Consider the following 26,153-nt stretch of genomic DNA (forward strand, 5'->3'; position numbering starts at 1 on the left):
TAGGTTGGGAGGAGAGGTGTTTCCAGGCATGTGACCCCTGCCGGTATGCCGGTAGAGATTGTGATATGTCTATAAGAGTCGTCACCTCGGAGGTCTCCATATTGTGCCAGCATTTCCTATTTATGGCACAACACCTTATAATATTGGGGGGCACAGCGCCTTGTGGTGGTTTCTGGTGGGGCACTGTGCCTTACAGCTGCTCCTTTGGCCTTCATAGTGCCACTCACCAATAATGTTCTCTTTTCCCAGTTTCACAGCTGGCGCTCCTGTGACTGCTCTGCACTTTTAGCCTCCTTTCTCTAGGTTGGCCCCTCCAGCGTTCTGCTGTGTAATCCGAGGCACAGCTGGTTTACAGATTAGTGACTGTATGAGCAGCTGTAAACTGGGTGTCTGCACTGTAAAGTACACGGGGCAGGAACTCCGGAGGTGGTGATCTCACAATCCATCCTCAATGGCAGGGTCACCATCCCTGGATTAGTGGACTCACTGCCCGTGTGGTTGATCGTGTGTGAACACAAGATCCTATGCGAGAATGCTGGCTGGTCCGATAGGGGCATGAAACGAGAGAAATATAGTGACCCAATGGGGCGGGGGGGAGAGGGTGGTGACCCAAGGGTGCTGTCTGTTTGGTGGTCCGGAGGAGGTTTCAAGTTAGGGACGGGCGGGCTGACTCTTCGCCATCGTATAATGAAAAGTTCTGTAACTTTGTAGCACTTTCTTCCAGTTCCTCACCATTGTCCTGTCTGGTCATACTCTCATCCATAAACAATAATCAGCAGTTTAAACCAATCAACCGTGCACCAATAAGGGGATACCGCAACTGATTCCAGTGTTGGGTATGGATGTTATAGCATCCACAGTGGGCAAGAGCTCCATCAGTATGTCTTAAGAAACGCATAAGAAAGGGAAAACCCCTTGAGGGTAAAAACCAAAGAGGAAAAGGAGTTCCATCTCTCCTGTCACAGCGAAGAAATATAACTTTTCAAGTTGGAGAAGTTAGCGCGTAGGGTATAGTCACTTCCCCCTACTACCCGGGTGCAGCTGAAGCCACTCCGCCTCCTCATCTGCGGTGGAGAAAAACAGCGACTTGCCCTCACAGATAATTCGAAGACATGCAGAGTAAACCATTGAATACAGAATATTTCTCTGAGTGATTTTGACCTCTAAGAACGGGGCCCGTTGTTTCTGCAGGTCCACAGAGAAATCAGGAAAAATGGAAACGGTTCCTTTCTGTTTCTCCAGGTCCCTTTTTACAGTTGGAGTCTTGCCAAAAATGGTCTAGGGGGGTGCACCTGGAGGAAGAGGTCTTGTTGGCACTCTATGGACTTTTCCACTGTAAGACTCGAGGAGACGCCATTTCCCAGGGTGATTTTGAGCCAGACTTTCAAGAATTTCTCGGGTTGTTGTCCCTCTGAACTCTTTGGCAGGCTGATAACATGGATATTTCAACACATCCTATTTCTTCGGCGCTCCATTGGGAGACCCAGACGATTGGGTGTATAGCTACTGCCTCCGGAGGCCACACAAAGTATTACACTAAAAAGTGTAAGGTCCCTCCCCTTCTGCCTATACACCCCCCGTGGGATCACGGGCTGCTTCAGTTTTATGCTTTGTGCGAAGGAGGTCAGACATCCACGCATAGCTCCACTGTTTTAGTCAGCAGCAGCTGCTGACTATGTCGGATGGAAGAAAAGAGGGCCCATACTAGGGCCCCCAGCATGCTCCCTTCTCACCCCACTTTTGTCGGCGGTGTTTGTTAAGGTTGAGGTACCCATTGCGGGTACGGAGGCTGGAAGCCCACATGCTGTTTTTCCTTCCCCATCCCCCTGAAGGGCTCTGGTGAAGTGGGATCTTACCGGCCTCCAGGCTCTGAGGCCGGGCTCCATCCACAGACCCGGAGATCCTGCTGGAATGGAGCGGAGTATCGTCAGGGACAGGCCCTGCAACGTTAAGGTACTCTGTGTCCCCGTACAGTCTATGCACAGACACACTCCAGCGTTGCTGGGTGTGTTAGTGCGCCGGGGACAGTAGCGCTGCGCGCTTGGGCTTTACTCACTGCAGCTTAGCTGAGTGAGTTTATGTGTCGGGAACTACCGCGCCAGCCGCTGCTGGAGCTGCGGCGCGGCTGAGACTTGTGGTGCGCCGGGGACTTTCGCGCTGCCGCGCTTTTACAACGGCAGCGCTTATAAATCTAGTCCCCGGCTTTTGCGGCCTAGTTACGTTTCGTTCCCGCCCCCAACCCTGCCAGTCAGGGAAGGGGCGAGACGCTGTACAATGATCAGCGCCGAGGGCTGGAGTCTTATTTACATACTCCAGCCCTCTCACTGGGCACAGGGGGACGCCAGTTTCCCGCTCTTGTCTAGGGCACGCCCACGGCCCGCCCCTCTTCACAGGACGCCGGCAGCCATTCCTGCAGGCAATCTAAGCTGGAGAACGGACACAGGCTCTGGGAGACCCAGCAAAGAGATTCTGGCGACCACTTACCCGCTTATGCGGGCGGTAAGCAGCACCTTGGTGCTGACCCCACTATTGCCACAGTGTTTTTTTTGTGTACTTTATCCTTGTACTTATATTTGCAAGACCATACACAGACACACGCCAGCATTGCTGGGCGTGTTAGTGCGCCGAGGACAACAGCGCTGCGCGCTTGGACTATACTCACTGCAGCTTAGCTGAGTGAGTTTATCTGTGGGAAACTGCCGCGCTGGAGGCTGCGGCGCGGCTGAGACTTGTGGCTGTACGGTCGCTTCTTGGCGATATACCCCTAGATAGCTCTGAGGAGACAACAGCATGTCGTCAGCATAAAGCAAGGGGGCCAAGGCACAGGCTTTCTATGCTGTCTGTACCGCACGTGAGGCTGTTTTACCGGCAGGTTCCACTAACCCCTAATGGGTAGAGTCTCTGCTAGTGGTGGCCCAGAGAGGGCCACCTGTGAAACTGTCCAGAGGACAGAGTTTGCAGTTTTTTTGCTGATAAAATGTCTTGGACTATGAACAAAATTCTAGCAACTTTGCAGTCCAGGGCGGTGACTCAGACCAAGGGCATTGTTGAATCAAGGCTCCCCGGTCTCCCTCAGTTGGAACTAATCCGTGCTCCAAGGGGGTCCCATACATCCCAGACTGAAGGCTCTGACACGGACGACAGTCCCAGACAGCCTAAGCGAGCTCGCTGGGAGAGACCCTCGACTTCACACACTGGTCAGGGTCTCAGCGAGAGGATTCTCTGTATGATGAGGTAGCTGGTCAGGTTTCTGATCCTGAGACCGCTTTCATTCTGGATGCTCCTAATGGGACGCCATGGTGAATGATCTCATAGCGCCCATCAATACACTGGTGGATATTTCTCCCTCAGCTCCTCCAGTGGAGGAGGCAGCTTCAGCAGGGGAAATTCCATTTCAGGTATCCCAAGCGTAAATTCAGTACTTTTTGGGCCTCTCTGACTCAGAGGAGCAGTCCAGAAACACTACGCTTATCCAGACAAGCTTTTCTCCGCCGCGCCATCCTCCATAGTTGCAGTGGAAGATGGGACTTCACTTAAAGATGCCATTGACAGACAGATGGACCTCTGGTTGAAATCTGTCTGTGAAGCTATCGGCGTGTCGTTTGCTCCGGCATTCGCAGCCGTATGGGCACTCCAAGCTATTTCAGCTGGTCTTGCGCAGATAGACACTGTTACACGTACATCTGTGCCGCAGGTGGCGTCCTTAACCTCGCATGCATTGCGACTTACGCTATTCATGCTGTCCTGGACTCTACGAGCCGTACGCCGGTGGCATACGCCAACTCCGTGGTTTTGCGCAGACCCTTGGGGTTAAGGGAATGGAAGGCAGCTCCTGCTTCCAAAAAGGGCTTAACCAGTTTGCCATTATCTGGTGACAGACTGTTGGCTGAGCGATTGGATGAAATCATTAAACAGGCCAAGGGTAAGGATTCTTCCTTACACCAGCCCAGATCAAACAAAACCCAAGGAAGGACAGTCGACGTTTCGGTCCTTTCCAGGCTCGGGCTGGTCCCAATTTTCCTAGTCCAAAAGGACTCAAAAGGCTCAGAGGGGCTCAGACTCCTGGCGGGCTCAATCACGCCCAAAGAAGGCAGCCGGAGGAACCGCTACCAAGGCGGTTTCCTCATGACTTTCAGCCCTCTCTCTCCGCATCCGCGGTCGGTGGCAGACTCTCCCGCTTTGGCGGCATTTAGCTGCCACAGGTCAAAGACCGGTGGGTGAGAGACATTTTGTCTCACGTGTACAGGATAGAGTTTTGTTCTCGTCCTCCGGCTCGATTCTTCAGAACTTCCCCACCTCTCGACCGAGCCGATGCTCTTCTGCAGGCAGAAGGAGTGATAATCCCTGTTCCTCTTCAGGAACAAGGTCACGGTTTTTACTCCAATCTCGTTGTGGTGCCAAAAAAGGACGGCTCTTCCGTTCCGTTCTAGACCTAAAACTGCTCAAAAAGCCGTGTAAACCAGGCGGTTCCGGATGGAATCCCTCCGCTCCGTCATTGCCTCAAGGTCTCAAGGAGATTTCCTAGCATCAAGAGACATCAGGATGCTTATCTCCACGTGCCGATTGCTCCAGAGCACCAGCGTTTGCTGCGATTCGTTATAGAAAACGATCATCTTCAGTTCGTAGACCTGCCCTTAGGTCTGGCGACAGCCCCACGGGTTTTCACCAAGGTCACGGCAGCAGTGGTAGCAGTCCTGCACTCTCAGGGTCACTCTGTGATTCCTTACTTGGACGATCTACTTGTCAACGCACCCTCTCAAGAGGCATGCCAACGCAGCCTGAACGTTGCGCTGGAGACTCTCCAGAGTTTCGGGTGGATCATCAACTTTTCAAAGTTAAATCTGACACCGACCCAATCACTGGCATATCTTGGCATAGAGTTCTATACTCTCTCAGCGATAGTGAAGCTTCCGCTGGACAAACAGCGTTCACTACAGACGGGGGTGCAGTCTCTCCTTCAAGGCCAGTCACACCCCTTAAGACGCCTCATGCACTTCCTAGCGAAGATGGTAGCAGCAATGGAGGCAGTCCCTTTCGCGCAGTTTCATCTGCGTCCACTTCAATGGGACATTCTCCGCCAAAGCGATGGGAAGTCGACGTCCCTAGACAGGAACGTCTCCCTTTCTCAGACGGTCAAGGACTCTCTTCAGTGGTGACTTCTTCCCACCTCATTGTCAAAAGGAAGGTCCTTCCTACCCCCATCCTGGACGGTGGTCACGACAGACGTGAGTCTGTCAGGGTGGAGAATAGTCTTTCTCCACCACAGGGCTCAGGGTACGTGGACTCAGCAGGAGTCCACCCTTCAGATCAATGTTCTGGAAATCTAAGCAGTGTATCTTGCCCTGCAAGCCTTCCAGCAGTGGCTGGAATGCAAACAGATCCGAGTTCAGTCGGACAACTCCACAGCGGTAGCATACATCAACCACCAAGGCAGAATACGCAGTCGGCAAGCCTCCCAAGAAGTCCGGCGGACTCTGATGTGGGTGGAAGACAGAGCATCCACCATATCCGCAGTTCACATCCCGGGCGTAGAAAACTGGGAAGCAGACTTCCTCAGTCGCCAGGGTATGGACGCAGGGGAATGGTCTCTGCACCCGGACGGGTTTCAGGAAATCTGGGGCCTTCGGGGGAGGCCGGACGTCGACCTAATGGCGTCTAGGCACAACACCAAGGTCACGAGTTTCATGGTGTGGTCTTACGATCAACGAGCTCTGGCGGCAGGCGCCTTAGTTCAGGATGGGTCGCAGTTCCAGCTACCCTATGTGTTTCCCCCTCTGGCACTGTTGCCCAGAGTGCTAAGCAAGATCAGCTCCGATTGCCGCCGCGCCATCCTCGTCGGCCCAGACTGGCAGAGGAGGTCGTGGTACCCAGATCTGTGGCATCTCACAGTCGGCCAGCCGTGGGCACTACCAGACCGGCCAAACTTACTGTCCCAAGGGCCGTTTTCCATCTGAATCCTACGGCCCTGAACCTGACTGGGTGGCCATTGAGTCCTGGATCCTAGCGTCTTCAGGATTATCTCATGACGTCATTGCCACCATGTGACGGGCTAGGAAGCCGACGTCTGCCAAGATCTACCACTGGACGTGGAAGATATTCTTGCCTTAGGGCTCTGCTCAGGGAGTGTCTCCCTGGCCATTTGCATTGCCTACTTTTCTTTCCTTCCTGCAATCGGGTTGGGAAACAGGTTTGTTGCTCGGCTCCCTTAAAGGACAAGTTCCAGCGCTGTCTGTATTCTTTCAGAAGCGCCTAGCACGACTTCCTCAGGTACGCACGTTCCTGCAGGGGGTTTGTCACATTGTGCCTCCGTACCGAGGCCGTTAGACCCATGGGATCTGAACAGGGTACTAATTGCTCTCCAGAAGCCGCCCTTCGAGCCTCTGAGGGATGTTTCATTTTCTCGACTTTCACAGAAAGTGGCCTTTCTGGTAGTGGTCACGTCTCTTCGGAGAGTGTCCGAGCTAGCAGCGCGGTCATCCAAAGCTCCCTTCCTGGTGTTTCACCAAGACAAGGTAGTGCTGCGCCCGATTCCGGAGTTTCTCCCTAAGGTGGTATCCCCTTTTCATCACAATCAGGATATCTCCTTACCTTCCTTTTGTTCTTATCCATTTCATCGATATGAAATGGATTTGCATTGTTGGATCTGGTGAAGAGCACTCAGAATCTACATTTCCCGCACGGCGCCCCTGCGCCGATCGGATGCACTCTTTGTCCTTGTCACTGGTCAGCGCAAGGGGTCGCAGGCTGCCAAATCCACCCTGGCTCGATGGATCAAGGAACCAATCCTTGAAGCCTACCGTTCTGCTGGGCTTCCGGTTCCATCAGGGCTGAAGGCCCATTCTACCAGAGCCGTGGGTGCGTCCTGGGCATTACGGCACCAGGCTACGGCTCAGCAGGTGTGCCAGGCGGCTACCTGGGCGAGTCTGCACACCTTCACCAAGCGTTATCAGGTGCATGCCTACGCTTAGGCGGATGCCAGCCTAAGTAGAAGAGTCCTGCAGGCGGCGGTTGCCTCCATGTAGGGAAGGGCTGTTTTTACAGTCCAAACTTGAGGTATTAATTTACCCACCCAGGGACTGCTTTTGGACGTCCCAATCGTCTGGGTCTCCCAATGGAGCGCCGAAGAAGAAGGGAATTTTGTTACTTACCGTAAATTCCTTTTCTTCTAGCTCCAATTGGGAGACCCAGCACCCGCCCCTGTTCCTTCGGGATTTTTGGTTGTTCGGGTACACATGTTGTTCATGTTGAATGGTTTCAGTTCTCCGATGTTCCTTCGGATTGAATTTGTTTAACCAGTTATTGGCTTTCCTCCTTCTTGCTTTTGCACTAAAACTGAAGCAGCCCGTGATCCCACGGGGGGTGTATAGGCAGAAGGGGAGGGGCCTTACACTTTTTAGTGTAATACTTTGTGTGGCCTCCGGAGGCAGTAGCTATACACCCAATCGTCTGGGTCTCCCAATTGGAGCTAGAAGAAAAGGAATTTACGGTAAGTAACAAAATTCCCTTCTTTTAAGGTTGTCTGCTTTTTGATCCTGCCACCTTGGTTAATTTAGAGGTCATAGGGTTCATCTTGTCTTCAATCTGCTATACGCTTGTCTCGACCACGGCCTCTCAGAGCTTGTAGGTCCAGATGGAGTGCCACCTCGGAGTGGACCTCTTCTATCTTTCCTGTTAAAGAGGTCTCCCATACGGATATAGCTTGTAGAAGCTGATCAGAGACCTGTTATAGGGTTATTTCCTCTCCTTCCTCCTCCTCTTCAATATCAAGGGTCTGATATTTGCCGTACTACGATTATTTCCTCTTGAAGCTCGAGGCGTGCCTGGGGGTTCCCCCATAGCAAATTCCTTAAGCTTGTCAGCTGCCCTGGAATACTTGGCACAGCTCATCTTTGTATGTGGGGCTTAGTTAGCACTGGCACAGAAGTAGGATAGGGACGTTCCTCAATCCTTTGACTTTATGTGGACATGAGTCGCTGACAGGATGGCGGGCTATGGCATGAGTGGGCCCTATCATAAATAGATGCTCAATCCCTGTTATATCCTGGATTCCTCAGGGCATCCAGCTCCACCAACCCTCAGTACAGGGGCTTCAGCCTCCAGGACCCACTTTCATTAATCCGTGTGCCCAAGACCAGACTGGGCCTGTTAATGAATGATTCCTCTTCCCAGTTGCGGGATCAAACCTGCAGTAGTGTCTGGGGTGTCTGCCGGGCTAAGAGAAGGAAGATGGCCGATGGCGCGAGTGATGGCTTGTTGGAGGACGCTGCGGGGGTCCCCCTTTCAGGGCACTCACCACTGTGCTTCTACCCTCTTATCCTAGAGGGTTCAGAGCTGCTGGACCCTCCAGTGTAAGCCTGTAGATTCGGGAAGGGAGATTCTCTGGCACATTCCTCCAAGCCAATGGCCGCCGGCCCCAGCAAGCAGAGAGGCACTTCTCCTCCAAAGTGTGCGCGTGTCTCATTGGACCAGAACTCTGCCACATCGCCTCACAGAAGCCAGGGGCGACTCCGCTACCCAGGAGCTTTTCTTTGGGACCGGGTGAGTCTGGATTGCAGGGGTCACTTGCAGGATATTCAACAGGATGGCCGGAGCTCAGTCCAGGTGCGTCTGCTCCGCTAAATCAATCGCCGTGCCCCCTTATACTCTCATCCAGACTCTCTCCTCTCCTAGCACTCACAGCTGAGGGTTTGTCGCAGCGTGTCCCAGTTTATACCTTTTACTTCCATGATTACAGGACAGGAGACTGGATACAATTGTGCCATCACTCAGCTGTGACATCCGGCACCTGGTGAGGACTGGACGTGTCGGACCTTCCTATCGCACAGCGATGAAGCTTCATTTACATAGGCCTGCACCAGATGATTCCGCGCACGCTCTTGCAATCGCGTTGTTATACCTGCAGCGTCTTCTCGTCACATATTTGCTCCTGGCCGTGGATAAGAGAATGGCGGCTGCTGATGTCCATCCTGCGAGAAGTGGAGTGATCTGATTTAGATGAGGGTCTCCAGTGTCCGGGATGCCTCGTCTCCTTGTCCTGGAGGGCAGCAGCCAAAGGGACGTGTCCTGTGTATTCAGCTGATGTCGTAGATTTTCCATCCTCCTTCCAGACAGCAGCGGCGCTGAGCGGCATTGGGAGATTTGCTGTTACAATCACCTGGAAAATGTGATTTCCAGTGACGCCGGCCAGTGTATAATAATAAAACATGCCTTTTGGCTCCATTTTTTTTCTTTCTTAAAGAACCGGTCCAAACTTTGGCTACCACTCACTGTGTAATGCTTAGTTCTGCTCCTTTCTCATGTCTGTCTCCATCTTTGAGATTGCAGTCGGGAATTGTTTACATCAAGAATCTGATCCTCACCTAGTCTCTGCTCGCCCAGCTGGGGTGTGGTTACAATGTATCGGTGTAGAGGGGAGAGCTGTGTGTGGCTTCTGTCTACACTGATGCATTGTAACAAGGTCAGGTCAGAGGTTCTGAATGTAAAGGAGAAAAAAGTTTCTATTCTCTGACTCAAAGCAGAGATGTTAAAGTGAACCTGTCACCACATTTTCGGCCTATAAGCTGCGGCCACCACCACCGGGCTCTTATATACAGCATTCTAACATATAACATGTATATAAGAGCCCAGGCCGGGGGTATAACATAAAAAACACTTTATAATACTTAGCTAACGGTCACGCTGTGGGCCTTATGGGTGTCTCCGTTGTCCGGTCCCGGCGCCGCCTCTTTTGGCCATCTTTGTTCCCATTCTCTAGCCGCGGTGCATGACGGGTCCGACGTCATACACACTCGCCGGCATTGAGGTCCTGAGCAGGGCAGATCAAAGCATTGTAGTGCGCCGGCGCAGGATCGGCGAGTGTGTATGACGTAGACGCATCAGGCACACAGGCTTCAGAAAGAGGACGAAGATGGCCGAAACTGGCGGCACCCGCACCGGAGAATGGAGACGCCCATAAGGCCCACCGCGCGACCGTCAGGTAAGTATTTTAAAGTGTGTTGTTATACCCCCGGCCTGGGCTCTTGTATACAGCATGTTAGAATGCTGTATACAAGAGCCCGGTGGTGATGGCTGCAGCTTATAGACCAAAAAAGTGGTGACAGGTTCCCTTTTAATATTGGGAGAAATTGAAAGGTGCAGAACTGCTCATTACACAACGGTGGAGGCCAAATGGTAGGCGCTCCTGCATGTACGTGTCTCTAGCGAGGGGCTGTGTACACTGTATATGTTGGGGGTCACTTAGTATTCCTGTCGCCTTCCAGTCGTCAGTTTCTGCACAAGGAATATGTTGCCAGTGTCTGTCCTCTCCTCCCTTCCCACCTCATTGGCGTTTGCTGTTTTATATGTTTGTTTCGGTTTTTAGGGCACCCTACATTTTAAAGGAAAAAAAGTAAATCTGAAATATAAGCCCAACTGTGACCGGTGGATCTGTCTGCAGGTGAGCTGTGCGGCCCCGGGGCTGGCGGGATGTGTGGGCCACGCACCTCCTCTAATCCTTTCCATCTTGTCTCCCGCAGTGTAAGGCGGTGAACGTCTTATCTAAGGAAAGGTGTTGGCAGTGCAGTGCGCTTCGGGCAGGTAGGTCATGGGCTGGGTTACACTCCTCAGAATCCCCATCTGATTTTTTTATTACAGAAGGTGTATACTCTAACATCCAGAGCCTTAGTCTTCGTGTTCCGCAGTGCAGTCATTTCCACATTGCACCACAGCAGGACATACAATATGTTGTGATGGGTAAAAAGTAGTGGACCACTGAGGTCCTGCATTCTGAGAGGACCATAGTATGTATAAGGGGTTATCCGGCACCTCATACTGTATCATAGCAGGTGGTGAGGGGCGCTAACATGGTGGCCGGTAGATGTATGGCACCTGACAGACTGACAGATGTCACAGCAGCCATGCCTCCAATCCCAAAGTGAGGGGCACAGGAACCCGTGAGGTAGCTAAATATAATGTAAATCCTATTCCTGTTGTGTAGGGTCTGACCACTTGCCTCTCCGAGATTCCCAGAAAGATGTCAAAGGGTCACCCATCCCTAGTTCACGAAATGCCAAGAAACGCAAGGCCAACCAGAGCCAGGCCAACCAGAATACTAATGATGGGAAGAAGGTCTCCCTGCCTACTACCAAGAAAAGAAGAAGGCGGCCTTCCAGGCCTAGGACGTCCAGTGAGTAACAGGCAGGGCATGGGTAATTCTGGGTGTGACAAGCAGTGGAAGATGGGGAGCTGGGAGTGACGGGGAGGGGAGATGGGGAGTGACGAGGGGATGGGGAGTGACAGGGGCAGGGGAGATGGGGGGAGCGCTGGGAGTGACGAGGGGTTGGGGAGTGATGGGGAGTGACATGGGAGTGATGAGGAGATGGGGGAGCACTGGGAGTGATGGGATGATGGGGAGATGGGGGGGGTGATGGGGAGATGGGGGGGGGATGGGGGAGTGATGGGGGATGGGGGAGTGATGAGGGGATGGGGAGATGGGGGAGCGTTGGGAGTGATGAGGGGATGGGGGGTGCGCTGGGAGTCACAAGGGGATGGGGGAGTGATGAGGGGATGGGGGAGTGCTGGGAGTGATGAGGGGATGGGGGAGTGCTGGGAGTGATGAGGGGATGGGGAGATGGGGGAGTGCTGGGGGAGATGGGGGTGCGCTGGGAGTCACAAGGGGATGGGGAGTGACAGGGAGGGGGATGTGGTGTCATGATGGGTGAGAGTTTGACCTCTGTGGTGGTAGTTAATTGAAGACTTCATCTTCCCCATCCACAGCTGTCGTTATCGATGGAATCCTTTCAGAGACTAAAGCGCAGAGTGTGGTGAAAGCGCTGCGGCCATACGTGCATGTGCCTCTGCAGAGAGTCAGCATCATGAAAAGAAAGAACTATATGTATGGCTTAGGCTTCGTTGTCCTCCGGAATCACAAGGTAGTGCAGCAGTAATGCGTTACACGGACGACTGAGAGATTCTTATTATTTTATATGTGAATCCTGGTTATACTACTGATCTTCCCACAATGTAGTAGTGCTAATATAGGTGTAGACACACATAGTGGGCCGCATTCATACAATGTGTGCACTAGTGTGTGGTGCAACTGACGTGCCATGTGCTTCAGAATTACCCAAAATTTTGTATTCCACACCTCATTACACACACAAGCAGGGTCATGGTCACACTGCCCTATACTGCACCCCGATATATGTAAAACACAGACCAATCCTCTGCAGCTTTTTGCCAAACACACTGTTTGGAATTGGGAACAAAAGGTTTTTCCTCCTCTGTCTCATCAGACATAACAAGTTTCCATTTGTTATTTACAGATGTGAAGATTTAGGGTAAAATGTAGCTGAGCTTGGCTGTTTTTCTTTGTAAGAAAAGGCTTCCGTCTTACTCCAGGATAATAACCCAAATAACAGCTTAAAATCATGCAAGAATGATTGAGAGCAAAACTACCGGGGGGGGGGGGGGTTGGCAGAAATCTGAGTCCCCGAAATTGTATGCAGATTGTGCGACAAAATATTATATTGAAGAAAGTGTCACTTTGTCCAGACCAGGTTTATTCATTGTCATTCAAATCAATACTCACAAGCAAAAAAAGTGTGATTCACATTAGTTATTCTGGCTATTATTATTATTTATTATAGCGCCATTTATTCCATGGCGCTTTACAAGTGAAAGAGGGTATACGTACAACAATCATTAACAGTACAAAACAGACTGGTACAGGAGGAGAGAGGACCCTGCCCGCGAGGGCTCACAGTCTACAGGGAATGGGTGAGGGTATAATAGGTGAGGACAGAGCTGGTTGCGCAGTGGTCTACTGGACTGAGGGCTATTGTAGGTTGTAGGCTTGTTGGAAGAGGTGGGTCTTGAGGTTCCTCTTGAAGCTTTCCACGGTAGGGGAAAGTCTGATATGCTGAGGTAGAGCGTTCCAGAGTATGGGGGAGGCACGGGAGAAATCTTGTACACGATGGTGTGAAGAGGAGATAAGAGAAGAGTAGAGAAGGAGATCTTGTGAGGATCTGAGGTTGCGTGCAGGTAGGTAACGGGAGACTAGGTCACAGATGTAAGGAGGAGACATGTTGTGGATGGCTTTGTATGTCATGGTTAATGTTCTGAGCTGGAGTCATCGGGCGATGTGAAGCCAGTGAAGGGATTGGCAGAGTGGCGAGGCTAGGGAGTAGCGAGGGGAGAGGTGGATTAAGTGGGTCGCAGAGTTTAGGATAGATTGGAGGAGTGCAAGAGTGTTGGAAGGGAGGCCAGAGAGCAGGAGGTTGCAGTAGTTGAGGCGGGAGATGATGAGGGCATGTACTAATGTTTTTGCTGAATCTTGGTTAAGGAAAGCACGGATCCGGGAGATATTTTTTGAGTTGTAGTCTGCATGAGGTGAAGAGGGCTTGGATGTGTGGCTTGAAGGATAGAGCAGAGTTGAGGGTTACTCCAAGGCAACGAGCTTGTGAGACTGGGGAGAGTGAGCAGCCATCAAGTTTGATGGATAGGTGTGATGGAGGAGATGAGTGAGGAAGGGGAAAGACAATGAACTCTGTTTTTGTCCATGTTAAGCTTTAGGAATCGCGCAGAGAAGGTTGAAATAGCAGACATTGTGGAAATTACAATCCAATTACCGTATTTTTCAGACCATAAGACACACTTTTTTTTTTCCCCCCAAATGTTGGGGGAAAGTGGGGGTGCGTCTTATGGTCTGAATGTAGGGCTGCGCGGAATGAGGGTGCTGCGGTGGAGCAGGTCATCGGGGGCATGAGCAGGCTGCAGCCGTGCCTGCTGTGACCACATGGACCCGCTCATTTAATATGCATGCCCATCATCCCGCCCATCATCTCTCAGCGCTGACATGTGGGCGGGATGATGGACGAGGGATAAACAGCCGGCCCACATGATCACCCCTGGCAACTACAGCCTGGAGTGATCATGTGCGGCTGTATTCACTGCCCCCCGTGCATCATAATCAGCGCGGGGTGCAGTGAATCAGTACACTCACCTGTCACCGTTCCCCCTGCAGTACCGCAATCTCCTCCTGGCTGCCGGCGGCCGCTAAGTGGAGCCGTCCCCGTTCCCCTGCAGCACCGCGATGTCCTCCTGTCTGTGCCGGCGGCCGCTGAGTGGTGACTAGCGGTGCGCACAGCGATGTCGCTGACACAGACTGGAGGAGGAGCGATGCTGCAGGGAGAGAGGTGAGGTAAGGTGAGTATGAACGTGGTTTTTTTTTGTTTTTTCTTCGGCGCTCCATTGGGAGACCCAGACGATTGGGTGTATAGCACTGCCTCCGGAGGCCACACAAAGCAATTACACTAAAAAGTGTAAGGCCCCTCCCCTTCTGGCTATACACCCCCAGTGGGATCACTGGCTCACCAGTTTTCAAGCTTTGTGCGAAGGAGGCACACATCCATGCATAAGCTCCACTGTTTAGTCAGCAGTAGCTGCTGACTATATCGGATGGAAGAAAAGAGGGCCCATACTAGGGCCCCCAGCATTCTCCCCTTCTCACCCCACTTGCGGTTTGTAAGGTTGAGGTACCTATTGCTGGTACGGAGGCTGGAGCCCACATGCTGTTTTCCTTCCCCATCTCCCTGAGGGGCTCTGAGGAAGTGGGATCTTTCCGGCCACCAAGCCCTGAGGCCGGGCTCCATCCACAGACCCATAGAACCTGCTGGATGTGGAGCGGGAGTGCCGTTCAGGGACAAGGCCCTGCAACTTTCAGGTACTCTGTGTCCCCGTATGGCAGGCCACGCACACTCCAGGCTTGCTGGGTGTGCTAGTGCGCCGGGGACTGTAGCGCTGTGCGCTGGGCTTATAGTCCCTGCAGATTACTGGGGGACTTTACGTGTGGGGACCGCCGCGCCGACCGCCCCTGGAGCGGCGGCGCAGCTGCGACTTGTAGTGCGCCGGGGACGCGCCGACCGCGCTTTTACGGCGGCGGCGCTTCTAACTTTAGTCCCCGGCTTTTGCGGCCTAGCGCCGCTTCGTTCCCGCCCCCACCCTGTCACTCAGGGAAAGGGAGAGACGCTGTTCTATAGCAGCGCCGAGGGCTGGAGCCTTATTTGCATTCTCCAGCCCCCTTCACTAGACACAGTGGGCGCCGGGTTCCCGCTCTTGTCTCGGGCACGCCCTCGGCCCGCCCCTCTCCTCTGGACGCCGGCAGCCATTCCGGCACGCAGAGCGGGAAAACGGAGACAAGCGCTGAGCTACCAGCACAGGATTCCGGCGCCACACACCCGCTTTTGTGCGGGCGGTAAGCGGCAACTAAAGTGCTGACCCACTAATGCCGAAGTGTCCTGTTGTACTTTTGTACGGTCGCTATTCAGGATGCAGACCTAGAAACAGCAGCAAAAGATCAGGGGTGCTAAAGCACAGACTCTATATGCTGCTTGTCTTGCATGTGCTGCAGTGTCATGTGTCCTTTATGCTTGTATGCTTTACATTGCACTGTAAGGGCTATTCTTGGCTGTCTACCCGCCTAGATGGCTAGACAGCGGCAGCAAACAGCAATGGTGCTAAGGCACAAGCTTTCAATGCTGCTCGGATTGCATGTACTGCAGAGTTTATTTTCATGCTTGTACATTCACTGCATGTCGCTATTCTTGGCTAATGCTCCTTGATGACTAGACAACAGCAGCAGAAAAGCAAGGGTGCTAAGGCACAAGCTTTCAATGCTGCTTGGATTGCATGTGCTGCAGTGGTTATTTTCATGCTTGTATGCTATACATTCACTGTATGTCGCTTTTCTTGGCTAATGCTCCTGAATAACTAGACAACGGCAGCAGAAAAGCAAAGGTGCCAAGGCACAGGCTTTCTATGCTCCTTGTACTGCATGTGCTGAAGTGTTTATTGTACTTCATGCTTGTATGCTATACATTGCACTGTACGGTCGCTATTCTTGGCTAATGCTCCTAGATGGCTAGACAGCAACAGCAAAAAAAAAAAAAAAAAAAAAAAAAAAAGCATGGGTGCCAAGGCACAGGCTTTCTATGCTGCTTGTACTGCATGCGATACTGTTCCAGGACCCCCAGTGTGTGCAATTACTCAACGGGGTCTCTGCTACAGGTGGCCAAAAGAACCACCTGTGATCCCTGTCCAGAGACAGGGACGGAGTTGCAGTTTCCGCTGATATATTGTCTGTGACTATGACTGACATCTTACAGACTTTGCAGTCCAGACAGACCTTGGGCAATGTTGATTCAATGCCCCTGGCCACCCTGATTTCGAAACAAATCATGGCTCCAGGAGGGTCCCATGCATCCCAGGGTGCAGGCTCTGACACGGACGACAGTCCCAGACGGCCTAAGCGAGCTCCCTAAGAACGGCCCTCGACTTCATCACAGTACTCTCTGTATGATGATGCAGACGTAGCTGTTCAGGACTCTGATCCTGAGACCGCTCTCAATCCGGATACACCGGATGGTGACGCTATAGTGAATAATCTTATAGCGTCCATCAATGGAAGGTTGGGTATTTCTCCCTCAACTCCTCCAGTGGAGGGGTCAGCTTCACAGCAGAAGAAATCCCTATTTCGGTATCTCAAGCGTATATTGAGTACTTTTCTGGTCACTCTGACTCCAGAGAAGCAGTCCAGGAACACCACGCTTATCCCGATAAGCGTTTCTCCAACCGTATTGAGGATACGCGTTGTCTCTTCCCCCCCTGACGTGCTCAAGCGCTCCAAGGGTGGATCCCCCAATCTCCAGGCTTGCGGCTAGATCTATAGTTGCAGTGGAAGATGGGACTTCACTTAAAGATGCCATTGACAGACAGATAGCTTCATAGACAGATTGCAACCAGAGGGCTATCGGCGGGTCGGTTGCCCCGGCATTCGCAGCCATAGAGGCACTCCAAGCTATTTCAGCTAGTATTGCGCAGAGGGACGCGGTCACATGTACATCTTGGCCGCAGTAGCGTCCTTCACCTCGCAATGTCGGCATTGCGACTCAAGCTGTTTATGCTGTCCTGGACTCTACGAGCCGTACGTCAGTGGCGTCCGCCAACTCCGTGTTGTTACGCTCCTAGTGTTAAGGGATTGGAGCAGATGCTGCTTCCACGAAAGTGCTTAACCAGATAGCCTTCATCTGGTGACAGACTGTTTCGTGAGCGGTTGGATTAAATCATTCAACTGTCCAAGGGTACGGATTCTTCCTTACCCCAGCTATCAAACAAGACCCATCAGGAGAAGGGACAGTCGAGGTTTCGGTCCTTCCCAGGCTCGGGCACGTCCCAATTGCCCTCGTCCAACAGGACTCAAAAGGCTCAGAGGGGCGCAGGTTCCTGGCGGGCTCAATCGCGCCCGGAGAAGGCAGCCGGAGGAACCGCTACCAAGGCGGTTTCCTCATGACTTTCAGCCCTCTCTCTCCGCGTCCGCGGTCGGTGGCAGACTCCCCCCGCTTTAGCGACATTTAACTGCCACAGGTCAATGGCCGGTGGGTGAGAGACAGTTTGTCGCAAAAACTTCCTCACCGGCCGAGCCGAGGCTCTTCTGCAGGCAGTAGGAGTCGTAATCCCGGTTCCTCCTCAGGAACAAGAGACACTTTTTACTCCGATCTGGTCGGGGTGACAAAATAGGACGACTCCTTCCGTTCCGTTCTGGACCTTAAACTGCTCAACAAGCACGTGAAAACCAGGCGGTTCCGGATGGAATCCCTCCGCTCCGTCATTGCCTCAATGTCTCAAGGAGATTTCCTAGCATCAATAGACATCAGGATGCTTATCTCCACGTGCCGATTGCTCCAGAGCACCGGCGTTTGCTACGATTCGTTATTGAAGACGAGCATCTTCGGTTCGTAGCCCTACCCTTCGGTCTGGCGACAGCCCCACGGGTTTTCACCAAGTTCATGGCAGCAGTGGGACCACTCCCGCACTCTCAGGGTCACCCTGTGATCCCTTACTTAGACCATCTACTTGTCAAGGCACTCTTTTAAGAGGCATGCCAACACAGCCTGAACATGGCGCTGGAGACTTCCCAGAGTTTCGGGTGGGTCCTCAACTTTTCAAAGTTAAACCCAATCGCTGGCATATCTTAGCTTGGGGTTTCACACTCTCTCAGCGATGGTGAAGCTTCCACTGGACAAACAGCGGTCACTACAGACGGGGGTGCAGTCCCTCCTTCAAGGAGACACCTCATCCAGAGGCAGTCCCTTTCACGCAGTTTCATCTGCGTCCACTTCAATAGAACATTCTTCGCTAATGGGAGGGGAAGCTGATGTCCCTACACAGGAACGTCCCCCTTTCTCAGACGATCAAGGACTCTCTTCAGAGGAGTCCACTCTTCAGATCAATTGCCTGGAGCTCTGGGCAGTGTATATTGCCCTGCAAGACTTCCTGCAGTGGCTGGAAGGCAAACAGATCCGAATTCAGTCGGACAATCCACAGCGGTGGCATACATCAACCACCAAGGCGGCCTACGCATTCGGCGAGCCTCCCAGGAAGTCCGCCGGATTCTGCTAGGGGTGGAAGACAGAGCATACACCATATCCGCAGTTCACATCCCGGGCGTAGAAAACTGGGAAGCAGACTTCCTCAGTCACCAGGGCGTGGACGCAGGAGAATGGTCTCTGCACCCGGACGGGTTTCACGAATCGGCACAACAGCAGGGTCCCGGTTTTCATGACGATCAAAGAGCTCTGGCGACAGGCATCTCACGGTCGGTCAACCGTGGGCACTACCAGACCGGACAGACTTACTGTCCCAAGGGCCGTTTTTCCATCTGAATTCTACGGCCCTGAACCTACTGTGTGGCCATTGCGTCCTAGATCCTAGTGTCCTCAGGATTATCCCAAGGGGTCGTTGCCACCATGAGACAGGCTATGAAGCCCACGTCTGCTAAGATCTACCACGGAAGTGGAAGATTTTCTTTTACTGGTGCTCTGTACAAGGAGTGTCCCCCTGGCCATTGGCATTGCCTACTTTTCTTTCCTTCCTGCAATCTGGGTTGGAAAAGGGCTTGTCGCTCGGCTCCCTTAAAGGGCAAGTCTCGGCGCTATTGGTGTTTTTTCAGAAGCGTCTAGCACAGGGGTGGGGAACCTTTTTTCTGTTGGGGGCCATTTGGAAATTTCTACCAACCTTCGGGGGCCGCACAAAATTATCAATGTTTAAATGACCCTGCTATATTGGGTGAAGCAATTAATTAACTGGGGGCATGGGGCTGGGGGCACAGACACCACACGCGGGGCTGGGGGCACAGACACCACACGCGGGGCTGGGGGCACAGACACCACACGCGGGGCTGGGGGCACAGACACCACACGCGGGGCTGGGGGCACAGACACCACACGCGGGGCTGGGGGCACAGACACCACACGCGGGGCTGGGGGCACAGACACCACACGCGGGGCTGGGGGCACAGACACCACACGCGGGGCTGGGGGCACAGACACCACACGCGGGGCTGGGGGCACAGACACCACACGCGGGGCTGGGGGCACAGACACCACACGCGGGGCTGGGGGGCACAGACACCACACGCGGGGCTGGGGGGCACAGACACCACACGCGGGGCTGGGGGGCACAGACACCACACGCGGGGCTGGGGGGCACAGACACCACACGCGGGGCTGGGGGGCACAGACACCACACGCGGGGCTGGGGGCACAGACACCACACGCGGGGCTGGGGGCACAGACACCACACGCGGGGCTGGGGGCACAGACACCACACGCGGGGCTGGGGGCACAGACACCACACGCGGGGCTGGGGGCACAGACACCACACGCGGGGCTGGGGGCACAGACACCACACGCGGGGCTGGGGGCACAGACACCACACGCGGGGCTGGGGGCACAGACACCACACGCGGGGCTGGGGGCACAGACACCACACGCGGGGCTGGGGGCACAGACACCACACGCGGGGCTGGGGGCACAGACACCACACGCGGGGCTGGGGGCACAGACACCACACGCGGGGCTGGGGGCACAGACACCACACGCGGGGCTGGGGGCACAGACACCACACGCGGGGCTGGGGGCACAGACACCACACGCGGGGCTGGGGGCACAGACACCACACGCGGGGCTGGGGGCACAGACACCACACGCGGGGCTGGGGGCACAGACACCACACGCGGGGCTGGGGGCACAGACACCACACGCGGGGCTGGGGGCACAGACACCACACGCGGGGCTGGGGGCACAGACACCACACGCGGGGCTGGGGGCACAGACACCACACGCGGGGCTGGGGGCACAGACACCACACGCGGGGCTGGGGGCACAGACACCACACGCGGGGCTGGGGGCACAGACACCACACGCGGGGCTGGGGGCACAGACACCACACGCGGGGCTGGGGGCACAGACACCACACGCGGGGCTGGGGGCACAGACACCACACGCGGGGCTGGGGGCACAGACACCACACGCGGGGCTGGGGGCACAGACACCACACGCGGGGCTGGGGGCACAGACACCACACGCGGGGCTGGGGGCACAGACACCACACGCGGGGCTGGGGGCACAGACACCACACGCGGGGCTGGGGGCACAGACACCACACGCGGGGCTGGGGGCACAGACACCACACGCGGGGCTGGGGGCACAGACACCACACGCGGGGCTGGGGGCACAGACACCACACGCGGGGCTGGGGGCACAGACACCACACGCGGGGCTGGGGGCACAGACACCACACGCGGGGCTGGGGGCACAGACACCACACGCGGGGCTGGGGGCACAGACACCACACGCGGGGCTGGGGGCACAGACACCACACGCGGGGCTGGGGGCACAGACACCACACGCGGGGCTGGGGGCACAGACACCACACGCGGGGCTGGGGGCACAGACACCACACGCGGGGCTGGGGGCACAGACACCACACGCGGGGCTGGGGGCACAGACACCACACGCGGGGCTGGGGGCACAGACACCACACGCGGGGCTGGGGGCACAGACACCACACGCGGGGCTGGGGGCACAGACACCACACGCGGGGCTGGGGGCACAGACACCACACGCGGGGCTGGGGGCACAGACACCACACGCGGGGCTGGGGGCACAGACACCACACGCGGGGCTGGGGGCACAGACACCACACGCGGGGCTGGGGGCACAGACACCACACGCGGGGCTGGGGGCACAGACACCACACGCGGGGCTGGGGGCACAGACACCACACGCGGGGCTGGGGGCACAGACACCACACGCGGGGCTGGGGGCACAGACACCACACGCGGGGCTGGGGGCACAGACACCACACGCGGGGCTGGGGGCACAGACACCACACGCGGGGCTGGGGGCACAGACACCACACGCGGGGCTGGGGGCACAGACACCACACGCGGGGCTGGGGGCACAGACACCACACGCGGGGCTGGGGGCACAGACACCACACGCGGGGCTGGGGGCACAGACACCACACGCGGGGCTGGGGGCACAGACACCACACGCGGGGCTGGGGGCACAGACACCACACGCGGGGCTGGGGGCACAGACACCACACGCGGGGCTGGGGGCACAGACACCACACGCGGGGCTGGGGGCACAGACACCACACGCGGGGCTGGGGGCACAGACACCACACGCGGGGCTGGGGGCACAGACACCACACGCGGGGCTGGGGGCACAGACACCACACGCGGGGCTGGGGGCACAGACACCACACGCGGGGCTGGGGGCACAGACACCACACGCGGGGCTGGGGGCACAGACACCACACGCGGGGCTGGGGGCACAGACACCACACGCGGGGCTGGGGGCACAGACACCACACGCGGGGCTGGGGGCACAGACACCACACGCGGGGCTGGGGGCACAGACACCACACGCGGGGCTGGGGGCACAGACACCACACGCGGGGCTGGGGGCACAGACACCACACGCGGGGCTGGGGGCACAGACACCACACGCGGGGCTGGGGGCACAGACACCACACGCGGGGCTGGGGGCACAGACACCACACGCGGGGCTGGGGGCACAGACACCACACGCGGGGCTGGGGGCACAGACACCACACGCGGGGCTGGGGGCACAGACACCACACGCGGGGCTGGGGGCACAGACACCACACGCGGGGCTGGGGGCACAGACACCACACGCGGGGCTGGGGGCACAGACACCACACGCGGGGCTGGGGGCACAGACACCACACGCGGGGCTGGGGGCACAGACACCACACGCGGGGCTGGGGGCACAGACACCACACGCGGGGCTGGGGGCACAGACACCACTGGAGGGGCTGGAGGCACAGACACCACTGGAGGGGCTGGAGGCACAGACACCACTGGAGGGGCTGGAGGCACAGACAGGACTGGGGGGGGGGTGCACACAGGACTGGGGGGGGGGTGCACACAGGACTGGGGGGGGGTGCACACAGGACTGGGGGGGGGGGGTGCACACAGGACTGGGGGGGTGCACACAGGACTGGGGGGGTGCACACAGGACTGGAGGGGGTGCACACAGGACTGGAGGGGGTGCACACAGGACTGGAGGGGGTGCACACAGGACTGGAGGGGGTGCACACAGGACTGGGGGGGTGCACACAGGACTGGGGGGGTGCACACAGGACTGGGGGGGTGCACACAGGACTGGGGGGGTGCACACAGGACTGGGGGGGTGCACACAGGACTGGGGGGGTGCACACAGGACTGGGGGGGTGCACACAGGACTGGGGGGGTGCACACAGGACTGGGGGGGTGCACACAGGACTGGGGGGGTGCACACAGGACTGGGTGATGGGCTGCACATAGGATTGTGTGGGGGTGCACACAGGACATTGGGGGGCTGCACACAGGACTGGGGGAGGGGTGCACACAGGATTGGGGGGGTGCAAACAGGACTACTGGGTGATGGGCTGCACACAGGACTGGGGGAGGGGTGCACACACGACATTGGGGGCCACACTGCGCTGAGAGTTTCATGCAACTCTGGGGGTGAGGGTTTACAGAACTGGTGTGAGGAGGCACAAAGCATTGGGCAGGGCACATAGCAGCAGAGGGTCGGCGCTGGACTCACAGCAGCATTGCACTCACATCACCGGAGTGCAGGAGCCGGACACTGCATCAGAAGGAGAAGGCAGGCACTGATCTCCGGAGGGCAGGGGGCGGACACACAAGGCTGGAAGCTGAGGCTGCTGTAGACCCGCCCACAATTGGCACTGGCCGACGGGAGAACACATTGCAGCACAAACAGCAATGTGTGGATTTAAAGGGCCGGCGGCAGCAAACTGCGGTGACAGCACCAGCACTGCCTCCCCCGGGAATCTGCCCGGGGGCCACATAAAAGGTCATGGCGGGCCGCATGCGGCCCGCGGGCCGGAGGTTCCCCACCCCTGGTCTAGCACGACGTCCGCAGGTACGCACGTGCCTGCAGGGGGTTTGTCATATCGTCCCCCCGTACGAGCGGCCGTTAGATCCATGGGATCTGAACAGGGTACTAGTTGCTCTCCAGAAGCCGCCTTTCGAGTCTCTGACGGATGTTTCACTCTCTCGACTATCACGGAAAGTGGCCTTTCTTCAGCGCTCTATTGGGAGACCCAGACGATTGGGGTATAGCTACTGCCTCCGGAGGCCACACAAAGCACTACACTAAAAAGTGCTAGGCCCCTCCCCTTCTGGCTATACCCCCCCGTGGTATCACGGGTTCTCCAGTTTTCAAGCTTTGTGCGAAGGAGGTCAGACATCCATGCATAGCTCCACAGATTTTAGTCAGCAGTAGCTGCTGACTATTTCGGATGGAAGAAAAGAGGGCCCATATAGGGCCCCCAGCATGCTCCCTTCTCACCCGTTAATGGTGTTGTAAGGTTGAGGTACCTATTGCTGGTACGGAGGCTGGAGCCCACATGCTGCTTTCCTTCCACATCCCCCTGAGGGGCTCTGAGGAAGTGGGATCCTGCCGGCCTCAAAGCTCTGACGCCGGGCTCCATGCACAGACCCATTTGAACCTGCTGGATACGGAGCTGGAGTACCGTTCAGGGACATGGCCCTGCACCATTACAGGTACTCTGTGTCCCCGGGACACACAGACACAGCACACTCCAGACTTGCTGGGTGTGCTAGTGCGCCGGGGACAGTAAAGGGTTACAGTCACTGCAGCTTTGCTGAGTGACTTTGTGTATTGGGAACTACCGCGCCGGACGCTCCGGGAGCGGCGGCGCGGCTGGGACTTGTAGTTCGCCGGGGACTGGGCGCCGACCGCGCTTTTACGGCGGCGGCGCTTATAAATCCAGTCCCCGGCTTCTGCGGCCTAGTGCCGCTTCGTTCCCGCCCCCTCCCTGTCACTCAGGGAAGGGGACAGGCGCTGAGCAATCAGCAGCGCCGAGGGCTGGAGCCTTATTTACATGCTCCAGCCCTCTCACTGCACACTGTCGGACGCCGGATTCCCGCTCTGACTTGGGGCACGCCCACGGCCCGCCCCTCCTCACACGAGCTGGGGAAGACGCCGGCAGCCATTACTGCAGTACGAGCTCGGACTTTCGGCAACCAGGCAGGACTATGGCGACCATACACCCGCTTATAGGCGGGCGGTAAGCGGCACACATAGTGCTGACCCCAATATATACTGCAGTGTGTACATGTGTATTTTAACTGCATAGGTCGCTATATGCCCGCTTGGAGAGCGACACATCAGCAGCAGGAAAGCAGGTGTGCTAAGGCACAGGCTTTCTATGCTGCTTGTATTGCACGTACTGAAGTGTTCATTTGTATTTATGCTTGTATGCTATACATTGCACTGTACAGTCGCTAGTCTTAGCTATATTCTCCTGGAATGGCTAGACTACAGCAGCAGAAAACCAAGGGTGCTGGGGCACAGGTTTTTTTCTATGCTGCTTGTATTGCATGGGCTGCAGTGTGCATTTGTACTTGTGCTTGTATGCTATGCATCGCACTGTATGGTCACTCTTCTGGGCTATATTCCCCTAGATGACTAGTCTACAGCAGCAGAAGAGCAGGGGTGCCAGGGCATAGGCTTCTATGCTGCTTGTATTGCTTGTGCTGCAGTGTTCATTTGTACTTTATGCTTGTATGCTATACATTGCACTGTACGGTCACCATTCTTGGCTATATACTTCTAGATGGCTAGTCGGCAGCGGCAAAAAAGCAACACAGATTTTCAGTGCTGTTTTTACTACATGGGATGCTATTCATGACACCGTCCCATTGTGTGCATGCTCCCCTGTAGCACTTCGTCTGCCGGGGTCTCTACTAGTCGTGGCCAAAGAAACCACCTGTCAACCCTGTCCAAGGACTGGGACGGAGTTGCAGTTTCGACAGATATATTGTCATAAGATAGAGACTTGCAGTCCGGACAGGCCATGGGCAATCTTCCTGACCAACCTCATTTGGAACGGGGGGGTCCCAGGAGGACTCTCTGTATGATAAGGCAGCTCTCCAGGACTTTGATCCTGACATCGCTCTCAATCCGGATACACCGGATGGTAACGCCATACGGAATGATCCTATAGCGTCCATCAATGGAAGGTTGGATCTTTCTCCCTCAGCTCCCCCAGTGGAGGAGTCAGCTTCACAGCAGGAGAAGTCCCTTTTCAGTATCTCAAACGGATATGGAGTATTTTTCTGGCCACGCTGACTTCAGAGAAGCAGTCCAGAAACACCACGCTTACCAGATAAGCGTTTTCTCCAAACGTTTTTTAAAGATACACGTTATCCCTTTTCCCCTGACGTGGTCAAGCGCTGGACCCAGGGTCCAAAGGTGGATTCTCCAATCTCCAGGCTTGCGTCTAGAGACATAGTTGCACTGGAGATGGGGCTTCACTTAAAGTTGCCATTCACAGACAGATGGACTCTGGTTGAAATCTGTCTAGGAGGCTATCGGCGTGTCGGTTGCTCCGGCATTCACAGCCGTATAGGCAACCTAACCTGTTCAGCTGTTCTTGCGCAGCTGGCCTTGAGCACATGTACATCTGTACCGCAGAGGCGTCCGTAACCCCGCAATGTCTGCACTGCGACTTACCCTATTAAAGCTGTCCTAAAAGTACAGTCGAGGTTTCGGTCCTTCCCAAGCTCGGGCAGGTCCCAATTGTCCTCGTGCAAAAGGGCTACAAAACCTCAGACGGGCTCAGATTCCGGCCGGGCTCAATCACGCCCAAGGAAGGCAGCCGGAGGAACCGCTACCAAGGCGGTCTCCTCATGACTCTCAGCTCCCTCTCTATCTCTCCGCATCCGCGGTTGATGGCAGACTTCCCCGCCTTTGGCGACATTTAGCTGCCAC

General features: G+C 55.7%; 1 protein-coding gene across 1 annotated transcript in view; it reads left to right on the top strand.

Moving 5' to 3' along the window:
• LOC142249800 (uncharacterized) overlaps nucleotides 1-26,153 on the top strand; it is a 67,256-nt gene that overhangs the window by 17,502 nt on the left and 23,601 nt on the right. Inside the window, 4 exon segments of the mRNA XM_075321690.1 lie at nucleotides 10,361-10,435; nucleotides 10,515-10,575; nucleotides 10,976-11,164; nucleotides 11,755-11,909. Of these exon segments, the coding sequence (XP_075177805.1) occupies nucleotides 10,361-10,435; nucleotides 10,515-10,575; nucleotides 10,976-11,164; nucleotides 11,755-11,909 (480 nt within the window).

The sequence above is a fragment of the Anomaloglossus baeobatrachus genome, chromosome 8 (assembly GCF_048569485.1).
Source record: "Anomaloglossus baeobatrachus isolate aAnoBae1 chromosome 8, aAnoBae1.hap1, whole genome shotgun sequence".
Classification (NCBI taxonomy): domain Eukaryota; kingdom Metazoa; phylum Chordata; class Amphibia; order Anura; family Aromobatidae; genus Anomaloglossus; species Anomaloglossus baeobatrachus.